Source organism: Mandrillus leucophaeus, unplaced genomic scaffold (genome assembly GCF_000951045.1).
Source record: "Mandrillus leucophaeus isolate KB7577 unplaced genomic scaffold, Mleu.le_1.0 Scaffold1080, whole genome shotgun sequence".
NCBI classification, from domain to species: Eukaryota; Metazoa; Chordata; class Mammalia; order Primates; family Cercopithecidae; genus Mandrillus; species Mandrillus leucophaeus.
Window position 1 is genome coordinate 450,289 of NW_012098988.1, and position 19,498 is coordinate 469,786.

General features: G+C 41.2%; 1 protein-coding gene across 1 annotated transcript in view; it reads right to left on the reverse strand.

The window, feature by feature from the left end:
* Positions 1-9,212: 9,212 nt before the first annotated feature.
* GABRR3 (gamma-aminobutyric acid (GABA) A receptor, rho 3) overlaps positions 9,213-19,498 on the reverse strand; it is a 55,772-nt gene continuing 45,486 nt past the window's right edge. Inside the window, exons 8-9 of the mRNA XM_011986861.1 lie at positions 15,335-15,531; positions 9,213-9,512 (exon numbers count right to left, since the gene is read on the reverse strand). Coding sequence (XP_011842251.1) covers positions 9,213-9,512; positions 15,335-15,531 — 497 coding nt within the window. The remainder of the gene's footprint in view (positions 9,513-15,334; positions 15,532-19,498) is intronic.

Genomic DNA, 19,498 nt, shown 5'->3' on the forward strand with positions numbered 1-19,498 from the left:
GCATAGTGGACCAGGAAGCAGTGGGGTCCATTGGCCCAGACAGGAAAAGAGACACAGGGTCTCAGGCAGTCTGTCAGAGATCTCAAGGTTAATTTCAATAAACCCAGTACCTCCAAATCAACCTTCTCCTTGTCAACTAAAGAAAAAGCTAGACTTTCAAAGAATTAAATTAATTTCATTTAGAGTCTTACTGACAATTTCAACCAAGGAGAGCCTTTCAGAGTTCTGTTAGACTGTTCCAAAGCAGTGTTTCAACCCATACCTTATACATTACGTGGTGGAGGTTCCGTGCGTGTTCCGAAGTTACATAAAATGTACTCAGAAGTTACATTAGAGCAAAATCTCATCAAAGTTTGGGTGCAAGAGTACATCTGGCTACGGATCACAAAGATATAATTATTAATCGTGTCAGATGTTATCTTATGGACAGGAAGAGGCAAAATCTAGGATCACTGAACTTATCTTTTCTAAAAATGCAGTGATTCAGGCAAGAGATGTGGGAATCTGTGCTCTGTTCTGCTTATCATCTTCAAGGCATTCTTCCAGAGGGCTGTGCTTGTCTCTGAGCCAGGGGTTTCTGAAGGTAGGCTGACGGGCAGAATGAGCAAACATTGCTTCTTTACAGCAAGGGCCATGTGGCTGGCCAGAAGCAGACATTTGCTACTTTATCTCACACCCTGCATCCCTTGAAAGCTTCCCCATTTGAATAGCTGTCACTGGGGCCAGCTACATAGTTTGTGGGACCTGTTGCAAAATGAAAATATAGAGCCCCTTTTCAAAAGAGTGCCGTTAAAGGTACTAAAGTATAAAACCATTCCCTTCTTTTGTCTCTCATTCTTTACTATCAGGGTGGCATCTTTTATTTGCTACTAAATGCCATGCTCTACCCTGGTGCAGGAAGGTGAGTGCCGACATTCATAGGTACCCAGGGCCCTGCAGGACCATCGGGTGCTGCTAAATTAAGAAAAAAAAAAATCATAAAATTGGAAAGGAAAGGAGACTTTATTTCCCATAAAGGATTATACCCTGCAAGGTGCCCATCCCTCATTCAGGGAGGGGTGCCTCTGGCTAAGACCAGGGAGAGGCACTTTCAAAGGAGCGGGGGTGGGGGTAGGACCTTAATGCTGAACCAGTTGGTTAAACATACATGCCCAGCAGGTTATGGGAATAGCTATGAATATTCATGAAGGTGGTCCTGCCACTTGCATATTGAACAAATATGCATGTATTTAATAACATATGACCCAGGTTCACTTTGAGGTGGAGATTTAACATTTAAATAAATTGCAATTAGGCTCTGTATGTCAAGAGGGGTTTTTAGGATGTGAAGTCAGGCAAGTTACACAACCTCTGTAAGCCGGCCAGAGCTAGTCTATGGTTGGTGGTTTTCTTATCAGGAGAAAGTTACTGAAATCTTCTCTTGTCCAATCAAAGCTGAAGTTATGGCTGGTAGAATAGGAGGTCAGCTAGTTAGTGTCCAGTGCTAAGCTACAATTGTTTTAATACTGCTTATCTCAAGGCCAGTACTTGTTTAGCTGCTAGAGAAAACTAAAAACCTTGTAGCAGTTAGAACATAGTTTACTTTTCTTTAAGTGCAGGGGTGAGTGTCTTAACCCTTGCGTGGCATGGCCTCAGGTCCTGTTTATAATTTGGTATCTTATTGCCACGGAGTCTGCTCTGTCAGTCTTAAAATCTCTATTTTGGGCTGGGCGCGGTGGCTCAAGCCTGTAATCCCAGCACTTTGGGAGGCCGAGACGGGCGGATCACGAGGTCGGGAGATCGAGACCATCCTGGCTAACAGGGTGAAACCCCGTCTCTATTAAAAAATAGAAAAAAACTAGCCGGGCGAGGTGGCGGTGCCTGTAGTCCCAGCTACTCGGGAGGCGGAGGCAGGAGAATGGCGGGAACCCGGGAGGCGGAGCTTGCAGTGAGCCGAGATCCCGCCACTGCACTCCAGCCTGGGCGACAGAGCGAGACTCCGTCTCAAAAAAAAAAAAAAAAAAAAAAAATCTCTATTTTGCCATACTTTCAGGTCAGTTGTATCAAAACCATAAAAGGGAGGGGCATAGAATGAGGCTTTTCTGACCTGCTGTTCCATCATGACCATGAGCTCAATTTTAAGGATTTTCTGGGGTCCCTTTCCCCGCAGGGGGTTCTTTCAGTCAGGAAGGGGCTTAGCATTTTATTTTTAGTTTAGTGCCCACGTGTGTGCAGGAGCACATGGTCACAGGCTGCTGCCATCTCCCCGCTGCTAGCCACTGGCTCAACACTGCTGTGCCTGGCCAGGGATGGGAACATCAATCTCCCCAACCCTCAGCAGATGGGTGAACACCAAGAGATGGCAACCTCCCAGCCAGGACACACTAATTACTTGAATAGGGAGTGGGAAAGCGGTTTGCTCCAGCCTGGTGGCTCTCCAAACACACTGTAGCATTGACAGCCCAGGGCACAGCTGGCTGCCACCATGACCAGCCCCAAATGCTATGGAAAGTGCATCCCATCCCAGCCTTCTCTGCATCTGTGTCTAGGCCTCTACCTGGGGCAGCAAGCAGCAGGGCATTGGGCCTGGCAGGAGAGGGGGTTGGGAAAGAGAGGTCCAGAATCATCCCACAAGGTGGGACAGAGACAGAACTGCATGTGCCACACCCACATACCTGCAGTTTCCTCCCTTCTTCCTTCAGACTTCATTCACAAAACGAATTCTAAGATTAGATTATTATGAATTTCAAGATGGTGACTCCAAAGCATTAAACCCCAACAGTGAGGCTCTTGGTGAACTGCATACTCAGCCCTGCCTGCCACCTAGAGAACAGCAACAAACCAAGAGAGCTAAAGTACACATCATTAAGTAAATAGACTTCTGCAAGTTCTTTCCCTAATCCTCTCCATCCATTCCCCACTCCAAACCTGGTGGAATGAAGAAGGATGGGGGAGAGGTATGTATTAAAGACCAGATTCTACCTTATTCCTTATTTCTAGGACAGTTTCCTCAGTCCAGGGTTGAGGCCTGAACTAGTTGGTGGGTGGGGGTAGGGAAAACACACTAAAATCAGACAAGGCTTTATAAATGACTCCTGATATCCCATAAACTGTGAGATCAGCCTGAGGTGTCAGCAAGAGGCAGAGAAAGAATAGCCAATAGAGCATGTTTGACAGCAACTGGTGAAAAATAAAGCCATTTTCTGTCTGTACCTACTACAAGTTCAGGTTATTTTATATAAAACATGGTTCAGCAATATAATATGTATAGCTCACATTAACAAATTAGAACTCACCAGGAATTCCATCAGTACAACCCATTACATACAAGGGGTAAAAGATAACATCATGATAGAATCAAGTAAGTCAAATAACTTGAGTGATTTGAAATGGGCTGATTATTTTGGTCAAAATGGCATGTTGTATTGATTACTTGGTGACCGACATGCAATTAATTGCTCTTATTGCACAGAGACACATTATCTTTTATACAAATGAGCAATAATAATCTGATTCCATTGATATAGACCAGGGTAGTATTCCAAATAATCAAATAGACTTTATACTATTTTCAAATTCAAATCTCCCCTGAAGATATACGCTGTGGGACTTTAAGGACATCATTTTGTAGAGCAACCATATTTTAAACTTCTGTCCTTGTCTTTCTTTTACCTTTTTCTTCTTACCTGCTTCTAATTCATATTATCTTTATAAATCATATTCCGTTATTAAAGTTCCTTTTCACAAAACATTCTCATTCTCTTCTGTCTATCTGAACTGCGTATTTATTTAAAAGCAATTTAGCTGGTCCCAAGGCTACTTTCCCATTGATTCACGATTTAATTTAGATATGACCTTACCCAAGATACAACCTAATTAAAAAATCTATATTTTAAGTTATTTTGGGCAGTGTGATTGCTCCAAAAATTTATTTGATGTGTGGGTTTCTGTTTGTAACACTTCTTCTTTGAAGTGCAAAATCCTTGAAACACCTGCCTTGATGTTCTCTCATGAATTAAAAGAAATTATGTAAGTGTAAGTACTTCCTCCCTTACTTAGGGTCCCTTGTTGAGTTAGCTAGTTTTGGAATTATTGGAACGTATATGTCACTTTTAAAGGACACTGGCTTGTACCTCAAACTTCAGAAAGTCTTATTTCACAATACAAAATGTGTTTCAAAAGAGTTGCTAATGACATTATAATTTCACCTATTTTGATTGTCTAAGGTAAGGAGGGGTCAACTAGCACCACAATTTTGTAGAAAAGCTTTGAAACACTCTTGCAGAAAATAAGTTTCTATAATGAACTGTACTGATCCTAGAATTAAGAATAATAGCAAATCCTTCAAATAACCTAACTTAATATTATGTATAATGTTAATAAATAAAATGTAGTTCAGTCTTTCCTACAACAAACTAAATATCAGTATATTAAAAAGAAAGCTATTGTAATTTTTTCTCAGTGACTTTGTGAAATCTCTTTTCTACACTTGGCCCCATCATGGACCAGAAATAGCATCATGATTCAGCAGGGGATTGAAAGGGAGGAACAACTGACAATGTTGTCCTGACAATGCTGAACTTCATCTGAACCTGTGTGTTCCTGGAAAGTATCAAAGGTCTGGAAATCCCCGCCACATTTTGTATTCTGAGAAATGACCACTCTGCTCTCACATATTCCAAGATCAGGCCCACCTCTACCCTTCCCCAGTGAATGTGACTCCCTTGCATACCTGGCTCTTTGAAGCTCTTGACCTCCTTCCTTTTCTTTGAGATGTTTCTCATTAATAAATGCCCTTTCTATTGCAGTAAACTGGAAAAAAAAATCATCTTCTTAAATGTCCAGTGCATTTTGTTTTTCATGGTTTCTTTAAAAGAGAGAAAAAAATTATGTTTAAGTTATTTGTTAAATCCAGGAAAGAAAAAATTTGCAGTTGGAAAAGCAAGACACTTGAGTGTGATAGAGTGTTTTAAAGCAGTGTTTACGGAGAAAGACTAGGTGGCTCCATTCCATAAATGAGGTAGTTGGAATATAACATTGCCTGCTTTGCCTAAGGCCTTGCCAAGAAATAACAGCAGCACCAGTACAGAATTGATGTTGAAATAGCAGTTTTCATGTCACTTCTTTCTCTTGCTTCTTTGAGGGTGTTGTTTATTCTCATTGAAATGTTGATCATAATAATGGTTATAGAAATACATATAAAAGATGTAATTCTTTCTCTAATTTATCTCCATGTTAAAAAAAATTGTATGTACAGGGGTGTGTGTGTGTGTCTGTGTGTGTGTGATTTGAACAGGCTTATAAGTGGCACAATAAGGAACAATAGATCTTACTCCATGAAGATTAACCCACCTGCAAGGATTAAGACAATGCAGTCACAAGTTAGTTATGATTTTGTAGCAACTCATATGCAAATATTTGCAATCTCAGTTACTCTCTTACTTAGAAAGATGGCAAAGGTTTGCAATGGTGAATAGCAGTCATGGAAAGAAGCAGGTTTTCAATACATAGGACTGCTTCAATGTAAATATTTTAGACAATGCAGAAACTTCCATTATGAAAAGGGAATGCCAGCAGACATATATAAGAAGGCTCTGCTTCATGGGGAAAATGAACTAAAAATTTAAAAGGTTCTTCAATTACAGTAATCTACACCTCAGCTTCTAGGCAGACCCATGAGTGAGTCTGACATGGCAGGTTCTAGTTGCAGACAGGGATTCTTCTAAAGGAAATAAGTGCAGAAATTTGAATATGGCTAGACATTTCATTTTATCGAAAATAATTTTACTTTTAAATGTTCTTTACATTGTTAGTTGCAACCCATTTGTAATGGCATACAATAGAAAATGACAATAATGTCCTACTGGACGAGATGGGTGAAGTAAACTATGGTGCACTCATTCAGTGGACAGCTCTGCAGCATATAAAAATCAGTTTTCAGGAAAAAAGACATGAGAAGTTGTTTAGAATGCAGAGAAGAAAATCTGGCTACAAATAGACACTTTCCCCAACACAATGTAAGTTCAATAAGGGGAGGAGCCACGTCCATCTTTCGTTACTGTATCCCCAGCAGATAGTGCTTGATACAAGTGCTTAAATTAATAAACACAAGTGTTGACAAAAGGGTTCCATTTGAAAAAATGTAAATGATGTACAGAAAACCTCTAAGAATGTACATTAAAATGTTAATTCTGGGTAGATGAATTTTTTTTTGCCAGTTGGTATTTAAAAATTATTTTTAATAATGAAGCTTTATTTTCTAACCAGAACAGAAACAATAAAACTAAGTTAAAATATACAATTTCATGGGTTTTCCAAAGTAGTTCCTATAAAATAGCCCATTTCTATATTTAGGCAGTTTACAGAGCTAGCTGGCTGCTTCTTAATCATAGAAAGCAGCTTATTTTCTGAAATCCTTGCATTTTATCCAGGCTTATCCCTCAGTGAACAATCATGCACAGTCTGTTCCGGATTGTGATGAGTAAATGAAGTGAAAATCAAAATGAGGTAACTCTTATATGCTGTCTTCACTCTCATATTTTTCAGGTAAACTGTGGTTTCAATTCTTCTTGGAGTAAGAAGCGAACAGAAATCTTGTTGCTACCAAGAAGAAATGAAGCTAATGGGAACAGCCCTCTCTTCACCGTCTTCACAAGCCACCAATCTCGAGAGAAGAAAACTGGCAGAACTCCTAGGAGCTCATTCCAAACGCTCTGATACTTCCCTTGAGCAGTAAACATATTTTCCTTCTCAGTGTTAGACGTACATTACTGAAGAATACAATGCCTGTATTGCTAGCCATTAACAAAAGTTATGTTTGATTGGCTAACAACTGTGCATTCATGCTCCTCCAGAGGAATGCCAAGTGTGTGGGTGTGATAGAGACCCATTCTCCTAGACTAGATTGCCAAATGTATTCAGTGATGCGTTTGATTCAAAACAAGGAAATAAATGTGCCCAGGGGAAGCATTCGACATATTGAATGTTATACTTCAAAGTATATGAAAAAAAAACCAGAAGAGCCCGAAGAACCTGAGTATTGGATGAAGAGAACAGTGGAGATTTATTCTGTTCATTTGTATATTTGTCCCTTTTTAAACATCTGGTTTTGTCAAAATCAGAAATGTAATGCAATTGTAGTGCTTGGCTAAATAATAGCTACAAATTCCTGGCCATCTAGGATATTAATCTGTGCTGTATTTTGAAAATATAATCCTACCAAAATACTACTAGTAAATCAAACTTAAAACCCATTAAATAAATAGTTTTTTAAAAGTTTATTTATGGTCTATCTACAATGAAATGGAGAAGGGTTTTAATACATTATATTAGCTCATTTTCGCAGAGTATCCTATAAAAATATAATCCTTGGGAAGTTTCAAAAGAACTGGAAAAGTTGTATTAAGAAAATAGAATGAAGTATCCCAGAGTTAGCCTGCTTGTGAGGGAAGTCATAATAGAAAAATAATTTTCCTTTTAATATTTTGTGCCCAGGTGGAAGATACTTTTCTAGAACCCTCTGTGATTCACAACAGAGAACCAAAACCAATGTTATTGGTTTAAAAAGCAGAAAGTTTTGTCTCTTCACCTGGTGAAAAATAATTCAAATCATTTTGATTTACTTTATGGTGAAATAAAAAGAAATACACTGAAAGTAATACACCATTTAATTTATTTCTCTTAATTCAATCCCAGCAATCAAAATAGGTATGGGAGTATTTCCTGCCAAGGGCTTTTCTTTAAATTGAATCTTGTTCAGAAAATACTCAAAACAAAAGCATGCACACTGCCGATCTGCAAAATGAACACTGATCACAGGAGGTTTTTCTACTTAGCAAACAGTTATTTAATATCCACTTGACCTGGTTTACTTGGTTCAACCAAAGATATTAAGGATTACCATGGGATAAATACATTTTGTTCAGTTTTTTCACTCAATACAGTACCTGGAAGCATCTCCAGTTGTTTATCAATTGAGAGTCCACATCCCTTTGGAGATGTTCTTTTCCTTTCTTTGGTATCCCCCTTTCAGAACTCACACAAGACAGCGTACATACCTCTATTTTAACATTCGTTACATGTGTTATAGCTCCAGTTCACTGCTCCTGTTGGCTATGCGCTTAGAGAAGGCAGGAATGCTATTTCATATTCATTTTTTCAGTACATAACACTTAGTAAAGTGCCTGGCACACACAGGTGGTCAATAAACATTTGTTGAACAAAGTGATTAATTAAAAACCTCTAAAAAGTTGTGAAAACAATACACCGTCTACAAAATGCAAGATGTTATTATTGATGACTGATGTATTAATTTAACATTAGAATGAGAAGAATGAGTGGAAATTTAGCTTCCCCTCTCCACTTATGCTCATAAATATATGAAACAATATTTATTTATTTATTTATTTATATTTATTTATTTATTTTATTTTTTGGATGGTGTTTCACTCTGTCACCCAGGCTAGAGTGCGGTGGCGCAATCTCAGCTCACTACAACCTCTGCCTCCCACGTTCAAGTGATTCTCCTGCCTCAGCCTCCCGAGTAGCACAGACTACAGGTGCATGCCACCATGCCCGCTAATTTTTGTATTTTTAGTAGAGACAGGGTTTCAACATGTTGGCCATGCTGGTCTTGAACTCCTGACCTCAAATGATCTGTCCACCTCAGCCTCCCAAAGTGTTGGGATAACAGGCATGAGCCACCGCACCGGGCCTGAAACAATATTTAAATAAGAATAAAGACTTGACTGGAGAAGGAGATTGGAGATCCTTCACAGGATTCTTGACTGTGTGAGTGCAGGTGATACTACCTCAATGTAGGTATTCTTACCTAAGGATGGTTGAGCTCTGGTAGATAACCAGGCACTTGGCTGGCAGTAAGAAACCAAATATCCTTGAATTATTGTTTATAGTCCAGCTTTCTTCCCTAGTTAAATAAAGAACATTTCATGAAGAAAGAAGGAGGGTTCATATGAAGTAGTTACAAAGCCCTTCCCAATGGAAGACTGTTTTTCCCATAATACACATGCCTGTGACTCTTATTTATGGAGTCCAACTTTTCTAGGGCCTAAACTCTTTCTTGGATGTAAATAAGTCAGCTTTCAAATTTTCATTAGGGCAGGAGAGGTGACTGGCTCTTTCCCAGTTCCATCTAGGACTACCCACCTCATATTCAAGAGTTTTGTTTCGAAACATCGTCTGGCTTTAAAGTTGTATACATGTGAAATTCCCCTTCATACATACACACCCCAGTAAAACAAATTAAATAAAATGTACACAACGGGGAATAAAATCCTAGAATAGGTGTCAATGACATGGTTGTTTTCCAGAATGATTCTACCAACATGTCCTCCTAGGGATTTTCTTCTCTTTATCCGAGTTGAATCGGTGCTGGGGCTGTGTATCGATTTTCTTCTCATGAAGTCTTCTGAGTTTAGAGAGAGGGAAGTCTGGTCCATGTCAATCTCGCTGTCATGGTAACAACCATCGAAGGCCATGGCTTGAACTGCATCAATATTGTACATCCTAGAAATCTGTCAAAAAAAATTTTTTTTAAGTAGGTCTTGAATATGGTTTTACAAATAGGAATTACAGTAAATAATGTTAATAAAGTTAAATATGATTTATCAGAACAGCAATATAAGCCAATTGGATTTGTTTTTCAACTTATTTTTCCTCTTTGTAGAAAATATAGCAGTATCCTCAGTCACTGTATATATATTTTTTGGTCCAAAACTAAAACCATGTCATCGGTGATCCATTTATGCTTGGGGATGGGATAAGGAAAGATTTTAGCTGCTCCATTCAAATGCAAATTAGCCGGGCCTTCCCATTTTTGCTTAAGAGCACCTATAAATGATCCTAACATAGCCCAATTAAACAACACAGAATTGGTTTATTTTTCTGAAGGAACAAATTATCAATGCTTTCTGGCTCCAGTGCCTGATTGAATCAAAACTGAAATTTTCTTTAAGGTTTCACTCTGAGGAAGATAGCGGTTCTCACTAGTTTAGAGCCGTGTCTACAAAGCAGCTGTTACTAATTGCTCTTGGAGAAAACAAAATCACTTCTTGATTCATAGGGAAGTTCAAAAATGAACAAATAGAGAGAGGCTACTACTGGATGAAATCATTCAGAATTCAAATTGGAGGCTGTAGAATAAATTCTGCCAAAACATGTATTTGATTTATAGTGATTTAAAAATCTAATATTTTTCAAAAGACATGAAGACTCTTTTGTGCAGTCAGTGAACTAATTAAGGACCCACACTTGAGTTATGTTGTCCCTTTTTTTAACTTTTAAATTAAAATTTATTATTATTTTTTATGTATCGAGACAGGGTCTCGCTCTATCATCGAGGCTCGAGCGCAGTGGTGTGATTATAGCTCACTGCAGGCTTGACCTCCTGGGCTCAAGTGATCATTTCCATCTCAGTCTCCTGAGGAGATGGGACTATAGACACACATCACTATACTAGGCTAATTTTCTTTTCACTCATTCTCTTTTATTTAACTTTAAGCAGGGCTTGATCAGAAAGAAGAGCTCAGAGGAGTGAGGCAACACCAACACCAGGGCATACGATTCATCCAAGGCTCCCCCGACACCAGTTCCAGCCCAGATGGGGCTTGAAGTGGCTTGGAGTGCCCTGCCATACTGGGGCAATGGAAAGCATGAAAGCCAAACCTTAGGACCCGAAGAGTAATATGTCTGCAAAGGCACCATCACTGTTGGGCACCCCCTGCAGACGTACACATAATAGATACATCCCCAGAGATAGTATTTTATTTTATTTTTAGTAGGGACGAGGTCCTGTTATGTTGCTGAAGCTGGTCTTCAACTCCTGAGCTTAGGCAATCCTTCTGCCTTGGCATCCGAAAGTGCTGGGATTACAGGCATGAGCTACCACACCCAGCCAAGAAAGAAAATAGCTATTTTTCCTCTTTCTGAGCAATGGTCAGCACCAGGGATACGTTTTCCAGACCGGCTGTTCTTCTAGTTCTGAGTATCTCAGCGAGGGAGGCGGTAGGAATGTGTATATGAACATGATGGTACTTGGTGGTAGTGGTGTGTGGTGGTGGATGGTAATAATGTGAGATGGATGGTGGTGGCAGATGATGGAGGTGGTGAGTGGTAGTGGTGTGTGGTGGGTGGTGGTGGTGGTGAATGGTGGTGATGGATGGTTGTGGTGGTGAATGGTGGTGGTGGATGATAGATGGTGGGTGGTGTTGTGTGGTGGTGGGACTGTTGGTGAATGGTGGTGGTAGGTATTGGTATCTGGTGGTGATGGTAGATGGTGCTCATGATGGTGGTGTTTGGTAGTGGTGGATGGTGGTCATGGTGGGTGGTGGTAAGTGGTGATGGTAGATGGTGATGGATGATGGTGAGTGGTGGGTGGTAGGTGGTGAATGGTGGTAGTGGTGGACAGTGGTAGTGGTGGTGGGTGGTGAGTGGTGGTAGTGGTGGTGAATGGGGGTGGTGGTGGTAGGTGGTGGTGGGGGTGGTAGATGGTAATGGTCATGGTTGGTGGTGTTAGTAGGTGGTAGATGGTGGTGAGGGTATATGGTGGTGGTGGTGGGTGGTGAGGGGTGGTGATGGTGGTGGATGGTGTTGGGATGGTATTGGTGGATGTTGGGTGATGGTGGTAGATGATGGTGTTGGATAATGGTGGTGGGTGATAGTAGGATGTAATGGTGGTTGATATGATGGGTGGTGGTTGGTGATGTTAGTGGATGGTGGTGGTATTGGTGGATGGTGGTGGTGGATGGTGGTGAACAGTGGTTGATGATGGTGTTGGGTGGTGGGGATGGTGGTGGTGGATATGGGGGATGGTGTGGTGGCAGGTGGTAAGTGGTGGTTGGTAATAAGTTGTGGTCAGTGGGTGAGCAGGTGGTGTGTGGTGGTGTTGGATGGTGGTTGGGGTAGACGGTGGTAGTGGGTGGTAAGTGGTGGGTGGTGAGCAGTGGTGGTGGTGGGTGGTGGGTGGTGGTGTTGGTGGATGGTGGTAGAGGGTGGATGGTGCTGGGTGGTGGATGATGGTGGTGGGTGGTGGATGGTAGTGGTAATGGTGGTAGGGGAGTGATGAAAACAAGTTTTGCCTGATTTGTTTTCATAGAGAGGAACTCCATTGCGAGGCCTAACACTCCAGCCCTTTCTCGTCGTCCCTCGGTCACTCTACTGTAGTGGTCTGGGAGAAGACACTGGCATGTTTGGCTCAGTCCCTTTAGAGTCCTCCATTTGGTGTCTGCATTGGCGTCCAGGTCTCTTCTCTGAAATGAAGTGAAAAGATACTGTCCTTCCAGGGATAGGCCTGAACATTGTCTTGCCAGTGACCAAGACAGTGAGTACATTTAAGCTAGTGATGAACTATTAGTGAGCCCTCCTGCTCACAGATCTAAGCAACATTCTCCAAACTGCTTGACATTGTTATATCCATATATCTGGCTCCCACAACTGGCTCCCTAATACTGGCTTCTAAATCCATATGTATACAGAGGTGTCATCTATTAGCCCCCAAACCCACAGACGTTTCTTCTACCCAGCCCCTCCCATTGCATCCTATTTCTTCCAAGGGATCTCATCTCACTGGATTTGCTCCCACTCTTCCTAGTAATACTCTTATTCCGTCAGGGCAGGTGTTCTGGGCACCACTCACAATAAGAACTTCCATTTGTATAGCACGTTATTTGCAAAGGTTTTAGGCCCTTTTATTATATCACTTGATCATCACAACAGCCCTGTGAAGTAAATGGGGAAGAAATGACACCATTGTGTAAGCACAGAAGGGGTTTAGGAAACTTAACCTGGAACACAAAGCTGGGATGTGGTGGATTTGGTTTGCCATCAAGACTTCCTCTTCTTTTTTTTTTCTTTTTTGAGACAGCGTCTTCCTCTGTCACCCAGGCTGGAGTGCAGTGGTGCAATCACAGCTCACTGCAACCTTGGCCTCCCAGGTTCAAACAATTCTCCTGCCTGAGCCTCCTGAGTAGCTGGGATTATAGGTGCCCACCACACGCCCGGCTAATTTTTGTATTTTTAGTAGACATGGGGTTTCATATGTTGGCCAGGCTGGTCTGGAATTCCTGACCTTAAGAAATCCACCTGCCTCGGCCTCCCAAAGTGCTGGCGTGAGCCACTGCACCTGGCCTGCCATCTCTTCTTCTGACTTCAATCATTTCTTCGTTTTGTCCCACTAAGACATGAATGGCAAATAGGACATTCCTTTGAGATAATTGCATTTATTTGAGATAATTGAGGATGCTCAGAATGGTGGTTTCCAGGTCCTGAGGGTTGGGGAATATGGGAAGTTGCTCTTTGATGGGTATAGAGTTTCAGTTGTGCGAGACAAAAGAGCTCTGGAGATTGGTTGCACCACAATGTGAATATACTTAACACTACTGAACTGCACACTTAAAAAATCAATTCAGATTGTAAAATCTAAGTTATAGTAATTTTACAATTAAAAATTAAAAAATAATTTTTAAAATGGAGGATGCTTATTACCTGGAAAGAAGTTCTGCATAGTGGTACACAAAAAGATGGTGTATAATATCGACAAGTATAAAACAATCAGGCAGTGTGAACATATGTTGTGTGGCAGGTGGGGGCAGGGAGTTGTAGATATTTTTGAGTCAAAGGACTAGATGGAGGTGAGCCAAAAGTACTTCAGTGCCTATTTCTTGTGTTAGCCACTCCCCGTATAAAAACAAAATAAAACACGAAGAAAATTCTTTCCCTCCTTACACATTTTTCCTGTCACCTTTCACTTCACAGACTATCCAAATCATTGCTATCCAGTATGGGTAATAGACCAATAGCATCAGCATCACCTAGAGCTTATTAGCAATTCAGAGTCTCAGGTCCCACCCCAGACCTCCTGAATTAGAGTTTAACAAGGACACAGGTGATGCCTACGCACCACTGCCGCATACTGCTCTAACAGCTCCTGGTTTCCTTACACCTGCATAGCACTTACTGCGGGTATGTATGTGACAGGCAAACATAGTCACATGCTGCTAGCAAAGAAATGAAAGCATCTGCAAGAAAACAAAATCAGCTATTTTTAGAGCTTTGACTCAAAGGATGTAAAATCAAAGGATGAAGTGAGCATTCCATATCTGAATTGCAACTGCAGTTCTGTTGGCTGAGAATCTGTTGGCAAGTCACTTCATTTCACTAGAATTCTGCTTCTTCATTTATAAAATAGAGATGATAATCTCTGCGAGATCTATACCGGGGGTTGACATGAAAGTTCGGTGTGAGAAGAGGATATAAAAACACTCTGAAAGTATGAGATGCTCTCAGAAGTAGAAAAAATATTAAATAATGTTTGGGTGTGTATAAAAGCTCATGTAAAAAAAACCTTAAACCAATGTGAATAGATTTCATTGAAGTTACGGGTATACGTGTATAGCTATTCTCTACATAGGATGTGTATGTATACATATATACTATATGCACATATATATGTGTGTGTATGTGTGTTTATTCTCTGAAGTGTAGACTAGAAACGAATGACTCTTATCAGTTAAGTTTCTCAAGTACAATATCTTATGTAAGTTCTTGTAAAAAGTAGGAAACTGGTGCCCAAATCCTCTGTGAAATGAAGCAGGTAGAGAGCAATCTATCTGCATTTATTAAACAATGTCACAAAAAACATGGATAACATTGAGAGCCCAGAAGGCACCTCATTTCTAGGATACTGTCGGGGGAAGGACCTCCCTTTATGCTCTACCACTCTCCCGAGTGACAAGAAGAGAAAAGTAAATGCTGGCTCTCGGTGGAGAGAAACATATCATTTATTGGTTGAGAGTGCACACACAGCTTTTGAAGTCAAGGAGACCCAGAAGCAAAGCCCGATTCCTCTTCAGCTGTGTGACCTTGGCCAAGTTACCACCCAGCTGCATTTATTTCACCTCTGTGAAATGAGGGCAATAAAATACTGACCTTACTATGAGAGTTAACTGACACAATATGTTAGATGGTTCGTATGATGCCAATATATAATAAACCCCCATTATGTGGTAGCTATTATTATTATCATGATCATCCACTTGAAAGAATGTGGTTTGTATGTCAACCCCTTTTATTCAAAGGGTACAGTTGGGGGAAAGGAGCATATTGAAAGAAATTCTGCACACACAAAACCTCCTGGTGAAGGTGAGTGAGGATGAGAAAACAGCCAGCACAAAGCAGAGAGTAAGGTTCAATGTTCATTTGTCACCATACTGTCAACTTGCCTCTTGACAAGCATATGGACTTAACACAAAGGCTTACAACACTGTCAAGAGAGCGCAACAGATAAGGATAGTCTTTTCCACATTCCCCAAGGGATCTGATAGTCAAAGCAAGGCTGTACCTTCCCTGTCTTCTTGAATTGTTTCCGCTCTTCCACTGTGGTGAGGTAGTTCACAGCTGCGTACTCAATGACTGACAGGAACACGAAGAAGGAGCTGACCCACAGGTACACATCCACAGCCTTGAGGTAGGACACCTGGGGCATGGAGGCGCTCACGGCAGTGATGATCGTGGACATGGTCAGCACTGTGGTGATTCCTGCCATTGGAGAATAGTGGCAAGCTCAGTGATATAGACATTCATTTCCAGGATCTGGTGCTGAATCACACCAGGGGATGCATTTCTAGAACAATATCAACCTGGTGATCCAAGAGGACGGAAGGTGTGTGCATGTTGACCAAGTACATATCTTGAGCCTAAACAAACGCTCTTATTGGATTTTTCTTTCTGTCTCTTTTTCTTGCCCTCACCCTATTGTCCAGAAGGTTTGCTTTACTCCATTTAAGCCTTCACAGAAATCAGAGTCTGACATTTCTGTTTTCCACCCTCAGAGGGGCCTCTTCTAAGCAGGCCAGAAAGGTAAACATGTATTCAATTAAAAAAAAATTCTAAAATCATTTCCTCTAACTTTTCCCATTCTTTCACAATTTTTACTGTTCATAACCTATCTTTATGTCTACCTTTAATATTTCATGCTTCCCTTTCCTTCTATTCCCTTTTCCCTTTCTGCTACTTTCCCTCTTCCCTTTCCTTTTTTCCCCTATTCCTTTTACTTCTTTGTTCTCTGGCATGATCATCAGAGGTAAGAAGATCAAGGTTCTGGGGAAAATGGAGAAAGAAGTGACTCTGAGATTTCCTTAATAAAATGCTGGCCATGGGGAGGGCCATTCAATAGTTACACTAATTTCTCAGAGGGATATTGCGAGAGTACCGCCTGGAGAGAAAGCATACTATTGTAAATATTTGAAATGTACACTGGCTGGCATGGTTTTATTTCTTAATTTCCCACCAGGGAGGTGCAAATGGAATCCTTAATGATTTTTGTAAGTTGTGAGGCCATTGTAATGTCAACAGACAGAGTCCCAAACAGCAGGAAGAGCACTGTGATTTACTCCTAAATGTACAGCCACAGCATGTGGACTGCTTTCACCAACACCTTTCTATCTTTTCGGTAATAATTCTGTTAGGCTCTCATCTGAGACAGTCCCATATCAAACACAATGGCAATTCTATAGAGCCATTCTATTTCAAATACGGTTTTTAGTTTGTATGATCAAGATCAACACAACTTGGCAATTTGACAGTACCATGGGAGGACTTGGAATCTCACCTTCACACTAATTTGAACTCCAGAATAAGAAACCTAAATGCTATTGTAGCTCTTAACATTGAACACAGGCCACTGTCTCATCAAGTCCCAGGTTTCCCCCAACAATGGTATTATCAACAATCTGCATATCAGAGGGTTCTGTCTGTATTCTCCGGCTCTGAAAGATACTGGCTACATAAACATGAAGCAAAGAATGAACATGAAGCATGGAATTTTATTAAGCATGGAATTTTTATTAACATTACAGATATAGCTGAAGCCAAGATTATTAAATAAAACCTACTTACTTTTATCACATATTTGCCTACCACACATCTAGGTAAATAATTAGCCACACATAGCAGAAACGAAACAGGAGCTGAGAGTGCCTAAGGGATTACCCCATATTTTGTCAGAGCAGAATGCAAATTCTGTTCAGAGTGCAGAATTACGCCAAGAGGCACAAAGAAGGCACTGTGCCTTTACTGTACCATACTGACATTTTCAGTATGCCAATGTCTTACTCTCTTCAACATTTCACTGGTAGGAAGTGAAGGAATCATGAACTAATATTCCCACTTAGGTGCTAACCTCATTAGTTCAAACTTTTTGTTTGTTTGTTTGTTTGTTTTGTTTTTTGAGATGGAGTTTTGCTCTTGTCCCCCAGGCTGGCGAGCAGTGGCACGATCTCGGCTCACCGCAACCTCTGTCTCCTGCGTTCAAGTGATTCTCCTGCCTCAGCCTCCTGAGTAGCTGGGATTACAGGCATGCACCACCACCCTGGCTTATTTTGTATTTTTAGTAGAAAGGGGGTTTCTCCATGTTGATTAGGCTGGTCTCAAACTCAAACCTCAGGTGATCTGCCCGCTTTGGCCTCCCAAAGTGCTGGGATTACAGGCGTCAGCCACTGTGCCCAGCTAAAAAATTTTTAATGTCTTCTTTTATTGTTTTTTTAAGATACAAATGATAGAACTTATTATTTTTTCAATGTGCAGTAATATGGAGCTTAGTGGACAAAATAAGGATTTTGAACAAACACACAAATGTGTATGCCTGATTGGTCTCATCATGTACTTGAAATTGATAACTACTGAGCAAATAAAAAGGAATTGCACTATCTATATTTGCCAGAAAGCAATAAACTATTAATCATTTTCTTTAAAGGGTGCTTAATCCAACTAATTTACAATAGCCTTATTTAGTTTAAAACCAGCATTCTAGATTTTCCTTCTTTAAGATGAATTAAAAAAAAAAAAAGAATTAGAGTGGAGAGGAGGGATTGTTGGGTAGGAGGAGTGAATGATGAGCAAACTGAGATGTAAATTCCTAAAGCAATAGAACCTGAAGTCAGGAGTATTATAGCCACATTAAATACACTTATTATGTCTTGAGCCACCCCTCAAAAATACATTAATCTTGACAAATAGTATTCCTTCCAAACCCATTAAAGTTAACATCCCAATAAAGGAGTTTTGAATTATATGAAGCAACCATTTAGTCAAAGGAAGGTCATGTGTTTGGGTTAGCAAATCATCTTCCCCGCTACTGATGTTGCTACGCATAGTTAGGAAAGTGTTATTAGAAAATATTTAGTCTGACCCTTTGACTCAGTTCCCCTGGGCTCTTGCAGCCTCACCCTATCAACTTTTAAAGACATGCATGGGGACTTAAGAACCCTTTAGTCTGGGGAGAATCATGAATCTGCCAGTTTCATTGGCTATTTTTAGCCATGCATGGTGGAGAGTTTTGTTGATGGGTATGAGAGCAGTAGGGCAGACAGGCATCACTTATGAAACCACTGAGTTTGTTCAACCCCTCACTAACTGTGTTGCAGGTAGTTGTTTTGAAGGGAGGGGGGTGTTTATATTCACCTTCAAGTGAGTAAAAATATTTTTCATATAGGCCTAGGCAGAAAGAAAATATTACATGATATGAAGGAAAGGAAGGGGGCTTGACATTCTAACATTTCTCTATGACCAGAAACTGACAGCCATTTTCTCATGAAGGTGGTGCAAGAGTACAGATAACTGTCATTAGAAATTCTCATAATGGTGGGGGGGAGCAAGATGGCCGAATAGGAACAGCTCCAATCTCCAACTCCCAGCGCGAGCGACACAGAAGACAGATGATTTCTGCATTTTAAACTGAGGTACTGGGTTTATCTCACTAGGGAGTGCCTGACAATCAGTGCTGGTCAGCTGCTGCAGCCCGACCAGCGAGAGCTGAAGCAGGGTGAGGCATCGCCTCGCCTGGGAAGCGCAAGGGGGAAGGGAATCCCTTTTCCTAGCCAGGGGAACTGAGACACACAACACCTGGAAAATCGGGTAACTCCCACCGCAATACTGTGCTCTACCAAGGATCTTAGCAAACGGGCACAAGAGGAGACTACATCCCACACCTGACCGGGAGGGTCCCATGCCCACGGAGCCTCCCTCATTGCTAGCACAGCAGTCTGCGATCTCCCGGCAAGGCAGCAGCGAGGCTGGGGGAGGGGCGCCCGCCATTGCTGAGGCTTAAGTAGATAAACAGAGCAGCTGGGAAGCTCCAACTGGGTGGAGCTCACAGCAGCTCAAGGAGTCCTGCCTGTCTCTGTAGACTCCACCTCTGGGGATAGGGCACAACTAAACAACAACAACAACAACAAAAACAAAAAGCAGCTGAAACCTCTGCAAATGCAAACGACTCTGTCTGACAGCTTTGAAGAGAGCAGTGGATCTCCCAACATGGAGGTTGAGATCTGAGAACTGACAGACTGCCTGCTCAAGTGGGTCCCTGACCCCTGAGTAGCCTAACTGGGAGACATCCCCCACTAGGGGCAGACCGACACCCCACACCTCACATGGTGGAGTACACCCCGAGAGGAAGCTTCCAAAGCAAGAATCAGACAGGTATACTCGCTGTTCAGCAATTTTCTAT